General features: G+C 41.9%; 1 protein-coding gene across 2 annotated transcripts in view; it reads right to left on the bottom strand.

Moving 5' to 3' along the window:
• Window positions 1–16628, bottom strand: part of LOC100440262 (mitochondrial adenyl nucleotide antiporter SLC25A24) — a 57537-nt gene extending 40909 nt beyond the window's left edge. The window contains exons 1-2 of one of the 2 annotated variants that reach the window (XM_024233053.3): window positions 16072–16628; window positions 2743–2869 (exon numbers count right to left, since the gene is read on the bottom strand). In XM_024233053.3, the coding sequence (XP_024088821.1) occupies window positions 2743–2869; window positions 16072–16254 (310 nt within the window). In that variant the 5' untranslated portion in view covers window positions 16255–16628. Of the gene's footprint in view, window positions 1–2742; window positions 2870–9432; window positions 9574–16071 lie in introns of those variants that run through there. The other variant, XM_054530487.1, reaches the window with a different exon arrangement.
• Window positions 16629–17213: the final 585 nt, after the last annotated feature.

Below are 17213 nucleotides of genomic sequence, written 5' to 3'. Positions count from 1 at the left end.
AAAACAAAGTAAGAGAGGGTCTGGTGCTAAAGCAGCATAAACAGCTGACTTCTCCAGAAAAAGAGGAAGACCAAAATTACTGTTAGTGGTGAAAGGATAGACTTTCTTGGAGAAAGGACCCTGGAGAGATGACAGGATTCTGAGAGAATCCTCCTGGGGAGAGGGAAGGAGCAGCGTGAGAATCTGGACCATGTAAGGATAGTGAGAGGCAGCATCTGTTAGCAAAGAAATTATGCAAATACCCTTCTGAATATTCTCCTTTAGAACTGCACTCTTAAAGAGACATGGTAAATTCTCATTATTCACAGTAATCATCTTCCATAAAGTTCTATATTCATTGCAAACACTGAATTAGCAAACACCAAACCATTGTTCCTACAGGAAAAACAGGGTTAGGTTCCTGTGAGCCTCTGATTACAACACTTTCATCAACTGATTAATACATAACCTTGTCTTATGTCTGTTTCTGTTTGAAGGCACCTCATTTAATGTGTGCTGTTCATTCACTAACATTGAATTTGGGGCAAAGCTTATCAAATGCATATATTTTCTCCATAAGGCATGCCATGGCTTTCTCGCACTTAGGAACACTAGACAGCACTTCAGCACTACCTTTGCAGAACATTTTAAAAAGGAAATTACCAACAAAAATACAAAAATGCAAAAACTGGCACAAAATAGATCTTGAAAGGGATACTTGCTAGTTAATAGTATGAGAGCTGAAACAAGAAGGCAGAGTGTTGCCTTATTCTACTAGCTAGGAATGTACATGCTGAGCAACTCAAGTTTTTCACTGCTCTGTGCATGTCCATTAATGCCTGGGAAAGTACTGTGAGTATATATTTTGGGGTTACTTTGGGGATAAATTTTATTGAGTAGGCAAATTTGCAAATACAGAATCTCCAAATAATGAGGATCAACTGTATATGTTTTGCATTAAGGAAGTCTGAAAAATAAAAATATGAACCTACAATGCCACGTTGTTTTAAAATATACAAACATGGGAAATTAAGGAAACATTGTGTAGATTTCCTACAAATATACCATCAAAATTTCATCTTTAATTATTGCCTATGGTTCATTTAGAATTTTATAAAATGAACAATTGATATGTACACAACTTATGTACTGGGATAATTGACCTCTGATTATCTGGCAATTGATCTTAAGGTAGCTCCATCTCTCAGCTACTGCCTGCCATAACAGCACACAGACAATCTGACCTGCAAGACAATCTGAACTGCAGAGGGTCGATGTTGGAATGAAAGTTTGCAGAGAAGAAAGAAAGCTGAGTTTTGCTAGAAGACTGGACTAAGGCTAGACTTAGGGGCATATATTGTAAGGCTTATGGGCAACAAATGTTCCAATAGTACTACTTTCCAACCCAAACTCAGCTCTTCCTGGCTGAGAGTCACAGATGTGAATAATCTTCAAAACCATTTAGAGTTTAGTTTGTTTGTTTGAAGGAACTTACTTTGAATTAAACTTTAATATTCAGTGTAAATCAGGGGACGGCAAACTATAACCCTCAAGCCAAATAAGGTGTATTAACTATCTTTGTAAATAAAGTTTTATTGGAAATCAGTCATCCCCATTCATTTACATATTATCCATGGCTGCTTTTGAGGTACAGCAGCAGAGACAAGTTGCTACAACTGAGACCACATGACTCACAAAGCTAAAATATTTATTATCTGGACTTCTGGACAAAAAAGTTTGCTGATCTCAGACATGAACCACATTTCCTCTCAATCTATTTATTTAACCTGTTTCTTTAATAACAAGTCTGTAAATGAAATGACCCTGACTATTCACAAGTAGGGAGGGGTTTGGTGCTGCATTATAATTTTTATAAATTCTCTCTTCCTGCTAAAGGTTACCTCTAGTGATGAGGGCTTCAAGACCCTATTTCCAATTAGAATTAGATAAGGTCTTCAGAGTAGGGCCCCCAAGATGGGACTAGTGGCTTTATAAGAAGAGGAAAAGAGATCTGAGGTAGCACATTTGCTCTGTGATGCCTGCTAGCATGTTATGACATAGTAAGAGGCCCTCACCAGATTCGGCTCCTCAACTTTGAACTTCCCAGCCTCCAGAACTATAAGAAATAAATTTCATTTCTTCATAAATTACCCAGTCTGTGGTATTCCATTACAGCAACAGAAAACAGATTAAGACAAACTCCAACCTATTAATTGAAATATAGAAGTCATAATCTTAACCAGAAGGTACACACTTAAATGTTTATATGCTATTTTTCCCTAATTTCCAGGATCAGAGAGTATCTTCTCTAAATTAATTCTTCCAAAAATAGTAACAAATGCAAGACAATCTGAAAGTTTTTTAAATTTTAGACTACACAACAGTCATTCTTGTATACAAATAAAAAGAAATCTCACTTTACCCAGAGGACAAGAAAATATAATTATTATTTTTAACCTACAGGTTTAACTCAAATCAGCATAATGTTCCATAGCTAACATTTATAACAGGCCCTGCCCACAGTTTTTAATTCAGCAATGTAATTCATTACATTTCAAAGTAATGAAAAAGAAAAGCTATCTATAAGTTTTCTTCACTAAATAATATAAACTCTACATAAAAATCACATTACTAAAAAAAATATTAACACAAATAATAATTATCATCTAAAACCAGAGAGATTAAATAAGCATCCTTTTAGACTCTTGAAAGCATGATAAATGCTTCTTCATAGCTGGTGATAAATACAAAAGAAAGACACACCATCATTATTTTTGTCTAAACTCTTAAATGCCAATTTCATTTTCTTCTCATGGTCTTTAAGGTACTTCATAAATTCTTCAAAATCCAGCTTCCCATCTTTGTTGACATCTCCAGTAGTAAAAATTTTCTATAAAAAAAAAATTAGAGAGAAGTTATTGCCAATATGGGCTGATGCACTAAATTATTTCTCCACATATTTCAAGCAGATTAGCTGTTTTCCCAAAAGACTATAGTACCTATTTTTGGCCAGATGTATCATCATTCATTATCGCAAAGATCTATAATAAAAGTAGTTCTACTGCTGCAAAAAGATTCCGGGTCTTGTGTTAAATTTTCAATCAGAAAAATGATGCATTGATTTTTATAAAACATGACATTTTTAAAGCTAATCTAACCACGCCCTAAATTTCTTGACATGTACTTTATAAACCCCAAGATAGAAGACAAACACTTGACCTACCACAGGATTTAAAATATTGCAGCACTTTGGGAAGCTGATGGGGAAGGATTGCTTGAGGTCAGGATTCAAGACCAGACTGGACAACATAGTGAAACCTCATCTCCATAAAAATTTTTAAAATTAGCCAGATGTGTTGGTGCATGCCTGTAAATACTAGCTACTTGGAGGCTGAGGTAGGAGGATCACTTGAGCCCAGGAATTTGAGGTTACAGTGAGCAATATTGCACCACTGCATTCTAACCTGGTGACAGAGCAAGACTCTGTCTCTAAAAAAGAAAGAAAGAAGAAAGCCTAAAATAGTGTTTTCCCCTTTGATTTCAAAAATTAAATAATCTTTTACTAAGGATGATCCGTATAAAAAGCTGTCATAGCAAACTGTAAGCCCTCTCCTACCACCACCCAAAATATAACCTATCTACCTATTATGACACTCACAGTCACCCACTCAAAGCTTACAAATTCTACTGTTCTGATGGTCATGCTCTTCTGGGTACATAATGCCAAGTTGGGCCAGGCACAGTGGCTCATGCCTATAATCCCAGCACTTTGGGAGGCTGAGGCGGGCGGATCACCTGAGGTCGGGAGCTCAAGACCAGCCTGACCAACACGGAGAACCCCCATCTCTACTAAAAATACAAAATTAGCTGGGCATGGTGGCGCATGCCTGTAATCCCAGCTACTTGGGAGGCTGAGGCAAAAGAATCACTTGAACCTGGGAGATGGAGGTTGCTGTGAGCCGAGATCGCACCATTGCACACCAGCCTAGGCAATAAGAGTGAAACTCTATCTCAAAAAAAAAAAAAAAAAAATTAAAAAAATAATGCCACATTGTGACTGGATGGTTTCATGGTCATGGTCAGATCTCCAACCTCCAGACTTAGAGAGACAGATCTGAAACTTGTGAGCTGCAACTAAAGCTGCACTTAGAGAAACACTTATGGTTTAAAATGCATAATTAGAAAAGAAGAAAGACTGGAAATCGGTGACCCATCATTGAGGCTTATCTCAATCTCAAGAAATTATTTTAAAATTAAGCAAAAAAGAAGTTGAAGGAAATAAAGAGCAAAAAGTAATGAGAAAGAAAACACACCATTGGGAGGATTAACAAAGCCAAAAGATGGGTCTTTGAAAAGACTAATAAAATTGATAAACTCCTAAAACTGGCAAATAACCAATGTCAGAAAGTAAAGATGGAAACTACTAGACACTATAGACATTAATGATATTATGAACAGCTGTATATCAAAAATACGAAAGTGAGATAACAAACGCCTACAAAAACAACTTATTAAAAACTGACATAAGACAGCAGAAATTCTGAGTAGCCCTATACTCAGATTTTAAAGAAATTTAAAGGGTGATTTGAAAACATTTCCATGAAGAAAAATCAAGGCCCCCATGGTTTTAACAATAATGTCTATGAAACTTTAAGAAAAAAACACCAATTTTCCAGAGAACTGAAAGGGTGGGAACATTTTCCAACCCATTTTATGGGGTGGGTATACACTTGATTCTAAAACCTAACAGGGACATCACCAAAAAAGGAAAATTACAAGCCATGTCAACTACTGAAAAAGATGCAAAACTCCTGTATAAAATATTAGCAAATCAAATCTAATAATACACAAAATGGATAAGACATTTATATATATATATATTCATGTATATATACATTCATGCACTGTATACATTTCAGTCAATGATAGACCATATATATGACAGTGGTTTAGTAAGATTATAGTACCATATTTTCACCATGGAATACTACACAGCCATAAAAAAGAATAAAATCATGTCCTCGGCAGCAACATGCATGCAGCTGAAGGCCATTATCCTAAGCGAATTAATGCAGAAATAGAAAACCAAACACCACAAGTTCTCACATACACATGGGAGCAAAACATGGGGTGCACATGGATATAAAGATGGGAAAAGCAGAAACTGGGGACTACAAGAACGGGGAGGGAATGGACAAGGGTTGAAAAATTATCCATTGGGTACTATGCTCACTACCTGGGTGACAGGGTTCAATTGTACCCCAAACCTCAGCATCACACAATATACCCTTGTAACAAATGTGCACATACCCCCCAAATCTCAACTAAAAGTTGAAAAAAATTACCATATTTTTACTGCACCTTTTCTATGTTTAGATACACAAATACTTAGTGTGTTATAACTGCCTACAGTATTCAGTACAGTAACCTGCCATAATCAAGAGAAAAATGTCACAGCATTCTGTGGCGCCATTTATGTACTGAAGTTTCATCTAAGAGGTTTATATTTTGGCCAATGGAATTATCAGCGAACAGGAATAGTCACTGACCAAAAGGGGCTTGCTGCCCGATGAACTAGAAGTCAATACTATAATACCAGGTTTTGAGAAAAGAAAACCTTTTTATTGCAAGATGACCCACAAGAAGACAGGAGTCCAGCTCAAATCTGTCTCCCTGTGCTGGCTTTAGGGTAGTTACTAGAAAAGGTTTGGGGGCGGATTCTGGGATTAGTGGGTGATTGGTGGAAGGAAATGGGGACGTCTCCCAAGTCCTTAGGCATGCATAGCTACCTCTTCATGCTACCTCACGGACCATGTGTGAAAATCTGGGAGAAGTTAGTATAAAATATGTGGTGGAAATTTGGGCTGTAACATCACCAAGTTAGTTCTGTGCAGACTTGAGTTGGCCATATTCATTCCAACTAGTTTTAGCCGGTTTTGTGTTATCTTATAAGTGGAGAGATTTTCAGTGTTTCAGCAAGTTGCTTCTTTTTTAATCTGTCATCCTGAAAACAAGATTTTCTCTTAGTCATTGGTTCCTTTCACTCTTTGGGGCCACACTTTTCACTAACATTTTGGAAGTAACAAGTTAAAGGACATCTCTGACCCTATTTTTGAACAGTTTTTTTTAACCCATATTTCTGCAGCATTTCTTATGGTAAATCAAGAGTTAGGATTGTCTAATGAGTCTGACTTAACAATACAATAGTCCTCCCTTATCCACAGTTTCACTTTCCACAGTTTCAGTTACCTGCGGTCAATCATGGTCTGAACTATTAAATGGAAAACTCCAGAAACCAACAACTCATAAGTTTTAAGTTGCACACCATTCTGAGTAGCATGATAAAATCTCAACATTCTGTGCCATCCTGCCCAGGAGGTGAATGTCCTTTTGTCCAGCATATCCACACTATAGATGCTACTTGCCTGTTAGTCACTTAGTAGCCGAACCAGTTAACAGATCAAAAATATATAGTCTATGGCCGGGCGCACAGTGGCTCACGCCTGTAATCCCAGCACTTTGGGAGGCCAAGGTGGGCGGATCACTTGAGGTCAGAAGTACGAGACCAGTCTGGCCAACTTGGTGAAATCCCGTTTCTACTAAAATTTAAAACAATTAGCCAGGAGTGGTGGCACACGCCTGTAGTCCCAGCTACTCTGGAGGTTGAGGCACAAGAATTGCTTGAACCCGGTAGACAGAGGTTGCAGTGAGCCAAGACTGCACCCCTGCACTCAGCCTGGGTGACAGAGTGAGACTCCATCTCAAAAAAAAAAGAGCTAAAGCTAATTAAAGATAAAGTAAAAAAAATACTAAAATATACATATATATATGTATATATAGAGAGAGTATATATAGGGTTCAATATTACCCACAGTTTCAGGTATTCAGTGGGGGTCTTGGAAAATATGCCCTGCAGATAAAAGGGGACTACTATAATATGAAAGACTAGGAATGGATTCCCCTTTAAATTTTCCTGTATGTTCCTTGTAGAAATAAAAGACCAATCAAATGAGAAAAGTAAAATCTACTTGGCCTGAGCTTGCTATAGCAAGGGAGTCAGACACCCTCACTTGCGTATTGACAGAGATTCAAAGGCAGGCACAGGAGTGGGAAAGCTTTACAGTGGGAAAAAGGGAAGGCTTCAGGCGTTTCCTGATTGGGGGCTGCTGGCCCGGGGAAGCTGTAGGAGGGCTCATTAGAAACGGGGCATCCTATTTGATTAGTAGGTGGTGCATATTTAGCTTTCTCTGGTTCGTCCTAAGTTGGAAGTGAAGAAAAAAATTAGGGGGGCTGTCGGTTATTAATCAAATTCTGACCATTTGGGGCTGTTATAGCAGTTATTGCATAGCTTTGTGTATTGTCTCTAGAGATAGCAACCTGACTTCCTATAAGTCTGACATAACAGGCTGGTTTCCTGGTCTATTTATTTTAGATAAAGGGCTGGTTTTCTGGGCAGACTGTTGCAAATTTTGAGTCAAAGTTCTATTTTTATTTATGGTCTGACCATTATCTCTTCGTATATTTAGTTTCTCAACTTCCACAGGAAAAAACAAAACAATATATTGTTCAAAAACAGACTATTTTCACAATAAAAAGTTATTGCTTTTGTATCTTAACATGACAATGTAAGTACCATTTCTTTTTTTTTTTTTTTTTAATCAGTTGAGTTTTGTCTATATAAACAAATTTTCCTACTGGGGAGGTGGAGACATGTGGGAAGAGACCTCATATCAAAACCTCCTAGCGACGTGACTGCCACTTGAGGAAAAGTCACAATGGTGCTCCTCTGAAACAGAATGTTCTGTGTGGTTGGTGCAGAATTCTCTGGGGATACCCCTCCCTTGGGTTTTGACATGTGAACCCTCATCAGTCACCACTAGGTACACAAAGCCTCCTTGCCAAAAATGCAAGACAGATCTACAAACCTTTTGTTTCAATAAGGAAGAAATGTGTTTCAAAAGATTCGACTTGATAGCGTAACCCAGAATTTCTTATGAAAGGCTAGTTTGTATCAAATAAACAAATACAAGTTACACTTGCAAATCTAAATATAAGAGTGTCTTTAAACACATATGAAGAACACTTAACTTTTTTTTTTCTTTCTTTTTCTTTTTGAGATGGAGTCTCACTCTGTCGCCCAGGTTGGAGTGCAATGACGCAATCTCAGCTTGCTGCAACCTCTGCCTCCCAGGCTCAAGTGATTGTCCTGCCTCAGCCTCCTGGGACTACACACACCCACCACCATACCCAGTTAATTTTTGTATTTTTAGTAGAGATGGGGTTTTACCATATTGGCCAGGCTGGTCTTGAACTCCTGGCCCCAAGTGATCCACCTGCCTTGGCCTCCCAAAGTGCTGGAATTACAGGCATGAGCCACTGCACCTGAACAAGAACACTTAACTTTAAAAGGAGAAACACTGTTTTTTTCTAGGAACTAAAAATCCAGATAAGCTTTGCAGAAATAACATTTTGGACTGAATTGGTCCACAGAAAGTATACAGTCCAGGCCTCTGATACAACAGACGAGGATACCAGGGTACGGGGCTTGGAATATAGAATGTGCTCAAACTAGAACTGACCCATGACTGAATGGATGCTTCAATATTCCGAAAGTTCACGTGGCTAATAGAGTTTTACTAAATTTTAACATGACAGAACTCAACTGACAGTTTTTTTGGCACAAAGTACCAATTATCCAAAATAAATTCAATAGTCCGCATGCTCATGGATCTCCCAGTCTACCGGGTCAAACATCCAAAGAGCAAATATACTTATAAAGTAATTATTATATACAATAATAAATTCCAAATGAAAAATGACTTGGAAATACTGCAATAGGAGTATGTACGAAGCATAACATGCTGAGAAGGAGCCTGTAGGTTAGCCTGCTGGGGAACAGAAGGGTTAGCCTAAGCTCGGTACTGATAACTAGGGTCTATTAATTAAGGCATATTATGAGGAAACCTCAGCACTAGCGAAACCCAAGAGTAAAAGCCACTTACACTGCCCCCTTCCAGCAACAGAAACCAAAACATAACATCAGAAAATTTCCAATCACCACCCCACTCCCAAATACACGTAGAGTGATTGTCCCAGTTCTCTGAACTGGGGAGGGCACATCTTTGGCCTAGACGCCCCTCTGGGTGACTAATGACAGGTGAGCACATTGAACAAGGTGACTCCTAAGACAAGGCTGTATGTAGCCAACATCTTGAGAGCAATCTGAAGTTGGAGATTTTACTACAGCCAGGGAGAAAACGGAGAAAAATACTTGAGAAATGTGTTAGCTGTGTTGTGTTATTCTTAATAAACAGTAACGCTGGTCAACCACCTGAACACTGCAGTGGGCCCAGGTCAAGCTTGACAACATGTAAATTTTGCCCTCTCTGCCCAACGCCTCTCCAGGGCTCCCAGCCCCAACGTCTCTCTGATCACAGCCCCAGTGAGACCCACCTTCGCTTCCTCTAGAGATTGAATGGCCCCTATATCCTGCAGGCCTTCCTGAAGCTCAAAAATGTCCAAGGTCCCATCCTCGTTATAGTCCAGGTACCAAAAGAGATCTCCGTAGAGGGAGTCCATTGAGGATGTCTTCCTCGCAGCTCCGCGGCCTGAGTGAGCTCCAGGGGGGTGGAAGTGCGACGGACCAACGGGATCTCTGCCCACCACACGTCCAGTGGGAAGAGGCCTAAGACAGCATCCTCCTCAGGGGAGCCAAACACAAAGCACCTTCATCGGTTAAAGCTCTGGAGGGAGAGGGCTCATCCTAACGGCTTCAGCGCAAAGGCGCGAGCGCGCAGGACCTGGGACCTGCGTGGGACCGTACTCGGGGCTGCGCTGGGAGACCGCGGAGTTCCTGCCGCACTCACGTCTGATCAGCAGCCCCGGCTCCCACTCCAGGAAGAGTCCAGTCGGGGCAACTCACGCCCCTTTCCCCAGAAACTTCCAGGGAGAACCCAGCACAGGGCCATCTAAAAGTATAGCTTCTCTTTCGGAGAGAAGTAGGTCGGGAATGTTGGGACATGGGCTATCGCAGCATAAGTGACTGGCGGTGGCGGCCAGCCAACATTTAAAAAAAATTGTTTGGCTGCACCTGTCTAGGAATCCTTCTTTTTAAAAATCTTTATAATGATTTTTTAAAATAAAATAATTTTATTGTAGATTCAGGGGTTACACCATCAGCTTGTTACAAGGGTATATTGTGTGATACTGGGGTTTGAGCTTCTGAAGGTGCCATCACCCAGGTTGTGAACAAAGTACCCAGTAGGAAGTTTTCCAGCCCTTGCCCTCCTCCCTCCCTCCCTCCTTTTGGAGTCCCTAGTGTCTACTGTTCCCATCTTTATGCCCCATTTACCCAAGGTTTAGCTCTTCCTATAAGTGAGAACACAGTATTTGTTTTTCTGTTTCTACAATAATTCATTTAAGTTATTGGCTTCCAGCTGCATTCATGTTGCTGCAAAGGACATGACTTTGCTCCTTTTTTATGGCTGCATAGTATTCCATGGTGTGTATGTACCCCATTTTCTTTATCCAATCTGCTGCTGATGGGTACCTACATTGTGTTGTAGGAATCCTTTTCTAAGGTTGCAGCACTGGAGAATTGCTGTAATAAAGACTAGGAATTGAATGAAAATCTGCCCACATGGGACCTTTCTTCTGTGACACCTCCCCTCACAGTTTTTTATCTTTTATCTTCATCCAACCACTACAATGGCTCCAGGGCAAGCCTATCCTTCAGCTGTTAGTGGCTGGATTGGAAAGATGATCTCAAAATAGGCAAAAGTTCAGTGATCTTGGGTCCCAGAGAGAAGTTAGGAGATACTCATAAATACTATCTAGGGCTTCCTCTTAATCCTTACCCTCTGGAACCACGGAGGGCCCTGGATTCCCCAGACAAACATCTGTGCTCCCTCATCCTGCACCACTGGAAATATGGAGGTGCAGTTTCACAATAAAAACTCTCCACTTTTTATGTAATTTATTTTCCTAAATATGGAGATTGGGTACCCTAAAAAGTTGAATATTAAAATTTAAAAAGAAAATTTAATTTAGCCATTATCTGTAAGCTCTTGCTCTACACCACCCATCATGTCAGATACTGGGGACATAAACGGACCATCACATGTCCTTGAAATACTCATAGGTTTCCCTCTGGGAGGAGGTTGCACCGTGGTTAGTCAAAAAAACTACTGTACGCTTCTCAATAAACGTTTTCCCCCAGAGCTGTTGAGCAGTGGCAAATGTCTAATGCTGTTTCACAAGATGTGCTGTGGCCCAATCAAGAATGAATTCTTTCAAAAAGAGAATTTTATGGTCCACAGGGAATGGTCCTTCCCTGTGCAACACAGAGAATGCAGGTAGTGGCAAAGAGCCACAGAAGGCAGACAGCCAGGCAGAGAATGAGCCTCGGGTTAGAGTCTACAGGACCAAGCAGAAAAGACAGAAGTCATGGCCAGGGTGATAAGGAAAACAGACTGACAGCATTTAACAGAACTGACAGGAAAGAACAAACCAGAGTTGAGAGTTTCATCTAATAAAAAGCAGGTATTTTTGTTGAATAGCTCTTTCTGCTTTTTGAAATTACCCTGTTCATTATTTGCTTATTATTTTTTATTCCCCACGCACCTACACACACAGACAGACCTGCTTACTATAGGGAGGGTTTTGAGAATACAATGAAGAATGCTGTCAGTGTTGTTCACTACTATATCCCCAGTTCATTAAACAATGTCTGGCACTGTTTGAAAACATTAAATGAATGAATTTACTATTTATGCTAAGTTACTGGGTAGTTCTTACCATTCCTAGTTAACATTTGAGGCCTCCAGGCATTAAATAACATGCCCAAGGCCACAGTCTAGCAAGTGGTGAAAACATTTGAACCCTGTTCTGATTCCACAGCCTATAATAATAACCATTATATCCACTAAAACAGTTAATGTGTAGTAAACACTATGATCCACATTTCAGAGTAAGGCTTCAAACTTTCTCAACAAATCCTTTTGTTTTCATAAATCCTGTCAAATATAGATACCTTCGTGGACTCCATTAGATCCTTAAAAAGATAAGATTTTTGAACTCAGCATGGTCAAAAGAAGTTAAGCAGTGTATTACAGAATGTTGTCTTGTGGAAGCTTCTTTCTAAATGTTTTTTCTGGAATACTGATAAAGAAAGTGGGCTAGGAAAATTATAAAGGTGAGCTGGGGCCTTAAACAATGGGCTCCCCTGAGGAGGATGCTGTCTTAGGCCTCTTCCCACTGGACGTGTGGTGGGCAGAGATCCCGTTGGTCCGTCGCACTTCCACCCCCCTGGAGCTCACTCAGTCCGCGGAGCTGCGAGGGAGACATCCTCAATGGACTCTTAAATCAGGTTACCAGTCCACCCACTCCTCTAACATTGGGTGATCATGCAGCATACACTTCATACCCATGGGCACAGAGGTTCCTCAAGAAGTTCACCAGCTAGTAAATGGGATACCACATTTTAAAGGGTTTTTTAACATGAACTTTCATATTCTGCCACATATGACCTTGTTAAAAGCTCTGTCCAGGATGCAGGCAAGATATCTGCATTTTAAGAATAAGAAAGTAAAGCTCCAGTAAGGCTCAAACTTGACAAGGGTTACAAGGTCAATTTACACCAAGGATGGAACTCTCTTGTAGCTTGCTGCTTCCCTTCTTGCTCTTGGTAATTGTCCTAGTCCATCTGGGCTGCTATGACAAAAATACCATTGGCTTACTTAAACAATGAGCATTGATTTCTTGCAGTTCCAGACACTAGAAGTCCTAGACCAAGGTGCTAGGAGATTTAGTGTCTAGTGAGGACTCACTTTCTGTTTCCACGGACCACCGTTTTCTCACTGTGTCCTCACACGGTGGAAGGGGCAAGGAAGCTCTTCTGGGTCACTTTTATACAAGCACTAATCTCATTCATGAGGGCTCCACAGGAAGAAAGAAGATGGGGGTAGAAGGAGGAAGACAAGAGGGAGAAGGAGGTGCATAAAGAGAAAATAACTGAAGACTTTTGAAAGGAAATAGGATTACTAGACAAGTATAAGAAAATTAGCAATGGTTAAATACTGTATCTCCTTGTTCTCATACTACATTCTACTCTCAGTCTATACCCTTATACTACTGAGTCCTAGGAGAACTTAATGTGAATTTTCTCTAATTTTTAACTTTAATTTTTCACTAATTTCATAGTGAGGAGATTTGGAACATACAGAAAACAAAGGTCATACCAGAAAAAAAAAAATGTAGCGCTTTCACTTCCAATTGGTTCTTAATTTTGTCTCAGGACTTGCCTTGAATTCTTTTCTCTTCCCTGGATAATTCTGGAACACTTAGTAATGGTTAGCTATTATATTCCTTATGCTTATCTCTACATTCTACTCTTATTTCTACATTCTTTCCATTTAAAATCTAAAGAAACTTAAACAGAAATTTGTTCTCTTCTAAATGCTCAATTCATTACAAATGCTTGGAAACACAGAGATGAGATCAAATCAGATGAAAATTTAGAGATTTTGCTTCAAGCTGAGTATTTGGCTTAGATACAAACTACTACCTTGAAACTTTCCACCGAAGAGTCACCCCACAGTTCTCATTTCTATGCTCAAGTAGCCAATCTTCTCACACCTTGACATTACACAAACCCCTGACATGCCTCTGAAATTTTCTCCCATAAAGGCTGACTGTGTAATCCTAATTCTATCCCACGTGTAATGGTTAATTTTATGTATCAGCTCGTCTGGACTAAGGGATGCCCAGATAGCTGGTAAAACATGATTTCTGGGTGCGTCTGTGAGGATGTCTCTGGAGGAGGGTAGCATTTGAATCAGTAAACCAATTAAAGAAGACTGCCCTCACCAAATGGGTAGGCATAATGCAATGCTGTGGAGGATGTGAATAGAACAAAAAGGCAAAGCAAGTGCTACGTTTTGTTTGTCCCCACAAAAACTCATGTTGAAGTCTGATCCCTGATGTGGCCGTGTTGGGAGGAGGGACCTAGCAGGAGGTGTCAGGGTCACGGAGGCAGATCCCTCATGAATGGCTTGGTGCCATTCTTGCAGTAGTGAGTGAGTTCTCTCTCTCATGAGACTGAATTAGTTCCCTCAGTAATGGATCAGCTCCCTCGAGGCTGGGTTGTTATAAAGCCAGGACACCCCTCGGATTTTGCTTCTTCACACATGTCCACTTCCACTTTGACTTTCCACCATGTTGTGACACAGCAGGAAAGCCCTCACCAGGAGTCCAGCAGATGCCAGCACCATGCCTCTTAAACTTCCCAGCCTGCAGAACTGTAAGCTAAATAAATGTCTTTTCTTTATAAATTACCCAGTCTCAGGTATTCCATTATAGCAACACTAAATGGACTAAGACAGGAAATGAAAAGGAATTTCACCTGCAGAATAGGAGACTTTATAAAGACTGATACCCTGAATGAGCGAGGATGTGGAGAAGCAAGCACTGTCAGTCAAAAGAGTGAAAATGGGTCCAAGGTTTTCGAAAGGCAATACGTATCCCAATTTAAAATGTGTGTTACCTTCAGACTCAGCAATGTCCACTCCTCAAAATTTATCCTATGAAAGTAACTGGACCAGAATGAGAAAATGAATACAAAGGACATCCATTGCAATTTCACTTACAATCGTTTTTAAACTATCAATAAAGTAAAAGGTGATTTAAAAAGAATTGGTAACATACACTATGACACAAACATATAACAGAATATGATGCAGTTACGTAAAAATGATGGTACAGCAGCAATTCTCAAGCTTTTTGATCTCAGGATCCCTTTACAATCTTAAAAATCATTGAGCACTCCAAAGAGCTTTTGTATATTGTAGGGACCATGGAGTTGTACCACTGAGATCTCCCTTCAAAGGCGCCTACTGTGAGGAACACAGTTGACTTCCACTCTCTAGCCTCTAACCCTGGCATCTGCTGATGCACTGCACCAAGGCCGTCCCTTTCCTGGGCTGCTTCCGGCCAATGATTGGACATGGTGGGGAACTCCAACTGGGCCATTTCTGGGACAATCAGCACAAAGTACCAAAAGTTGGTTCCTTCAAAGTATGAATAAAATACACAAAACTTTCGCAAGATTGAAGGTGAGAAAAGGATAGATATCAGGAATGAAATAGAGAACCTACCTACAGATTCAGTCAGAAGTGTTATAAAATCATTAGTGAGTATTATGAACCTTGGACAGAACGGGCAGTTTCAAAAAAAATTGTAACTTACTAAATCTGACTCTAGAAGAAACAGTAAACTGAAGAGGCCTATAACTACCAAAGACATTAAAAGAGAAGTTAAATATAACTATATAACAGTTGTTGGCCCTCATAGTAACCTAATCACTTTCCCTCTTTGGATAAGAGAATGCCAGTGTCAGGGAACGCTTCAACAGGGTTGGAGAAGTTCCACATATCTCCACCCTACTAAAGGGGCAGAAGTTCAGGGGCACAGTTAAGATGACTCAGAGAAAATGAAATTGCTCAGTCGCAGGTCAGGTCAACCCTTCAGATCAATTTATCTACCTAAGGCATTAACCTACGAATGTCTTAAACAATGGAATGCCGCCATTCCTTCTCAACAGGAAGTGGGAGAAACACGCGATTGGTTTTCAAATGGTTTTGAAACAGTAGACAACACACATAGCTGGTGTAACAAAGCAGCTTCGGAAGAGATCGAATGTGTGCGCCTTTTTACAAAACTTGGGACCCACTGAAGTCTGACAGCTAAAACAGATTACATGTTTGCAGGGTATTAAAACAAAAAACAAAGAACCTGGGATGGATTCAGGACAAAAGTGTATTAAAAATTTAACAGTGCCCGTAGGCCAGAGTGTCCACAACACTCATTTTATCTGGACAAAGACCAGTAGACTTTCGTATTATGACCCACTTCTGTTACCGGGGTCGCCGGTCGCGGCCCCACGCCCGAGTCTCTGAAGCCACCGGAGCGCTGGGCGCCACAGTTCCTCCTTCCTCTCCTGGCAACGCCTCGGGCCGCCGCCCTCCTCGGTCCTCGCAGTGTCCCCAGCGCCCGCAGCCCTCCCTGCGCTCAGGCGGCGCCCCGGCGGCGACCCACCTCCTCGGCGTCCTGGCCCAGGGGGATGCCCAGGTTCCTGAGCCCCTCCTGCAGCTCGCCGATGTCCACCACTCCGTCCCCATTGCGGTCCAGTGCCTGGAAGAGGATCTCGTAGCGCGTCGGCGGCTCCGCGTCCTGGCAGGCCGCGGTGGGCAGCACGAAGCCCCGCAGCCAGCGCAACATGGTCCCAGAGGCGCGGGCAGCCTGGCCGAGGAAGTCACGGGAGATCGAGGTCTGCGGGGCGCGACCGGGACCAGCGCGAGGCCGGGCTGGGCGGGGCGCGCGGCGCAACAGCGTTTGGGGCGCCGTCGGCGGTGCGGCTGCGGCGCGCAGGGCGCAGGAGCGGAGACCCCACCCGAGCCCGCGCTACGCGCAGGGTGTGGCCGTGCCGCCGCTGCTGGGGAGGAGCTCGCCGCGCTGGCCTCCGCGGCACTGGCCGGGCCCGCCTCCGGAGAGCAGGAAGTGAAGGAGCTGCGAGCTGGGTCTCGGGAGGGGCTGTGCGGACCCGGGGTCGACCTCCGCCCAGTTGCCAGTCCGGCTGTCAGCAGTGCGGGTCCGAGGAGGAGGCCCCCAGCAGGTCCAGGGCTGCAGCGTCAGCGCGTCGGTGGCTTGGGAGCGGGGTCTTGAAGACCGGTTACTCCACTTAAAGACCCCCTCGGGCCGGAGCCTTGGCGGTCAGCCCAGAGCTGCTCCTCTCTGCCTGGAAACTGGGCCATGGAGGGCATTGTCTCTCACGGATGTCTAACTTTTTCGCGGTTGCACACCTGGGATGGTGATTCTGCTTTAAAAAGCAGAGAGTTAAATCCGAAAGCATCTATTGGAGCAATTATAAAACAAAAAGGAGAAACTCCTGGATTTGTTGCAGAAAAGATCAACAGCCATCCGCGTGGGCAACGGGGAAAAGAAGGACTAGTTTGGTAGGCAGCTTAGCTAGGATTTGCCCGTAATTAAGCGTATAGAGTGTCTGCCAGCTGCACTTATCAGAAAAAACCTCAGCGCCCTCCTCCTCAAGATGGGTGCAGTTCCGAGGTTTGGAGCTTATTACTCAGGCAAGACAGAACTTATTACTGCCTAGCATGGAATAACGGAAGGAACATTGGACTTAACAGAGAAAGTACCTAATCCTTCAGATGTGACATAGC

Source organism: Pongo abelii, chromosome 1, assembly GCF_028885655.2.
Source record: "Pongo abelii isolate AG06213 chromosome 1, NHGRI_mPonAbe1-v2.0_pri, whole genome shotgun sequence".
In the NCBI taxonomy this organism is placed as follows: Eukaryota; Metazoa; Chordata; class Mammalia; order Primates; family Hominidae; genus Pongo; species Pongo abelii.
Note: the sequence above shows the minus strand (reverse complement) of the source record. Positions and strands in the feature narration are given on the sequence as shown.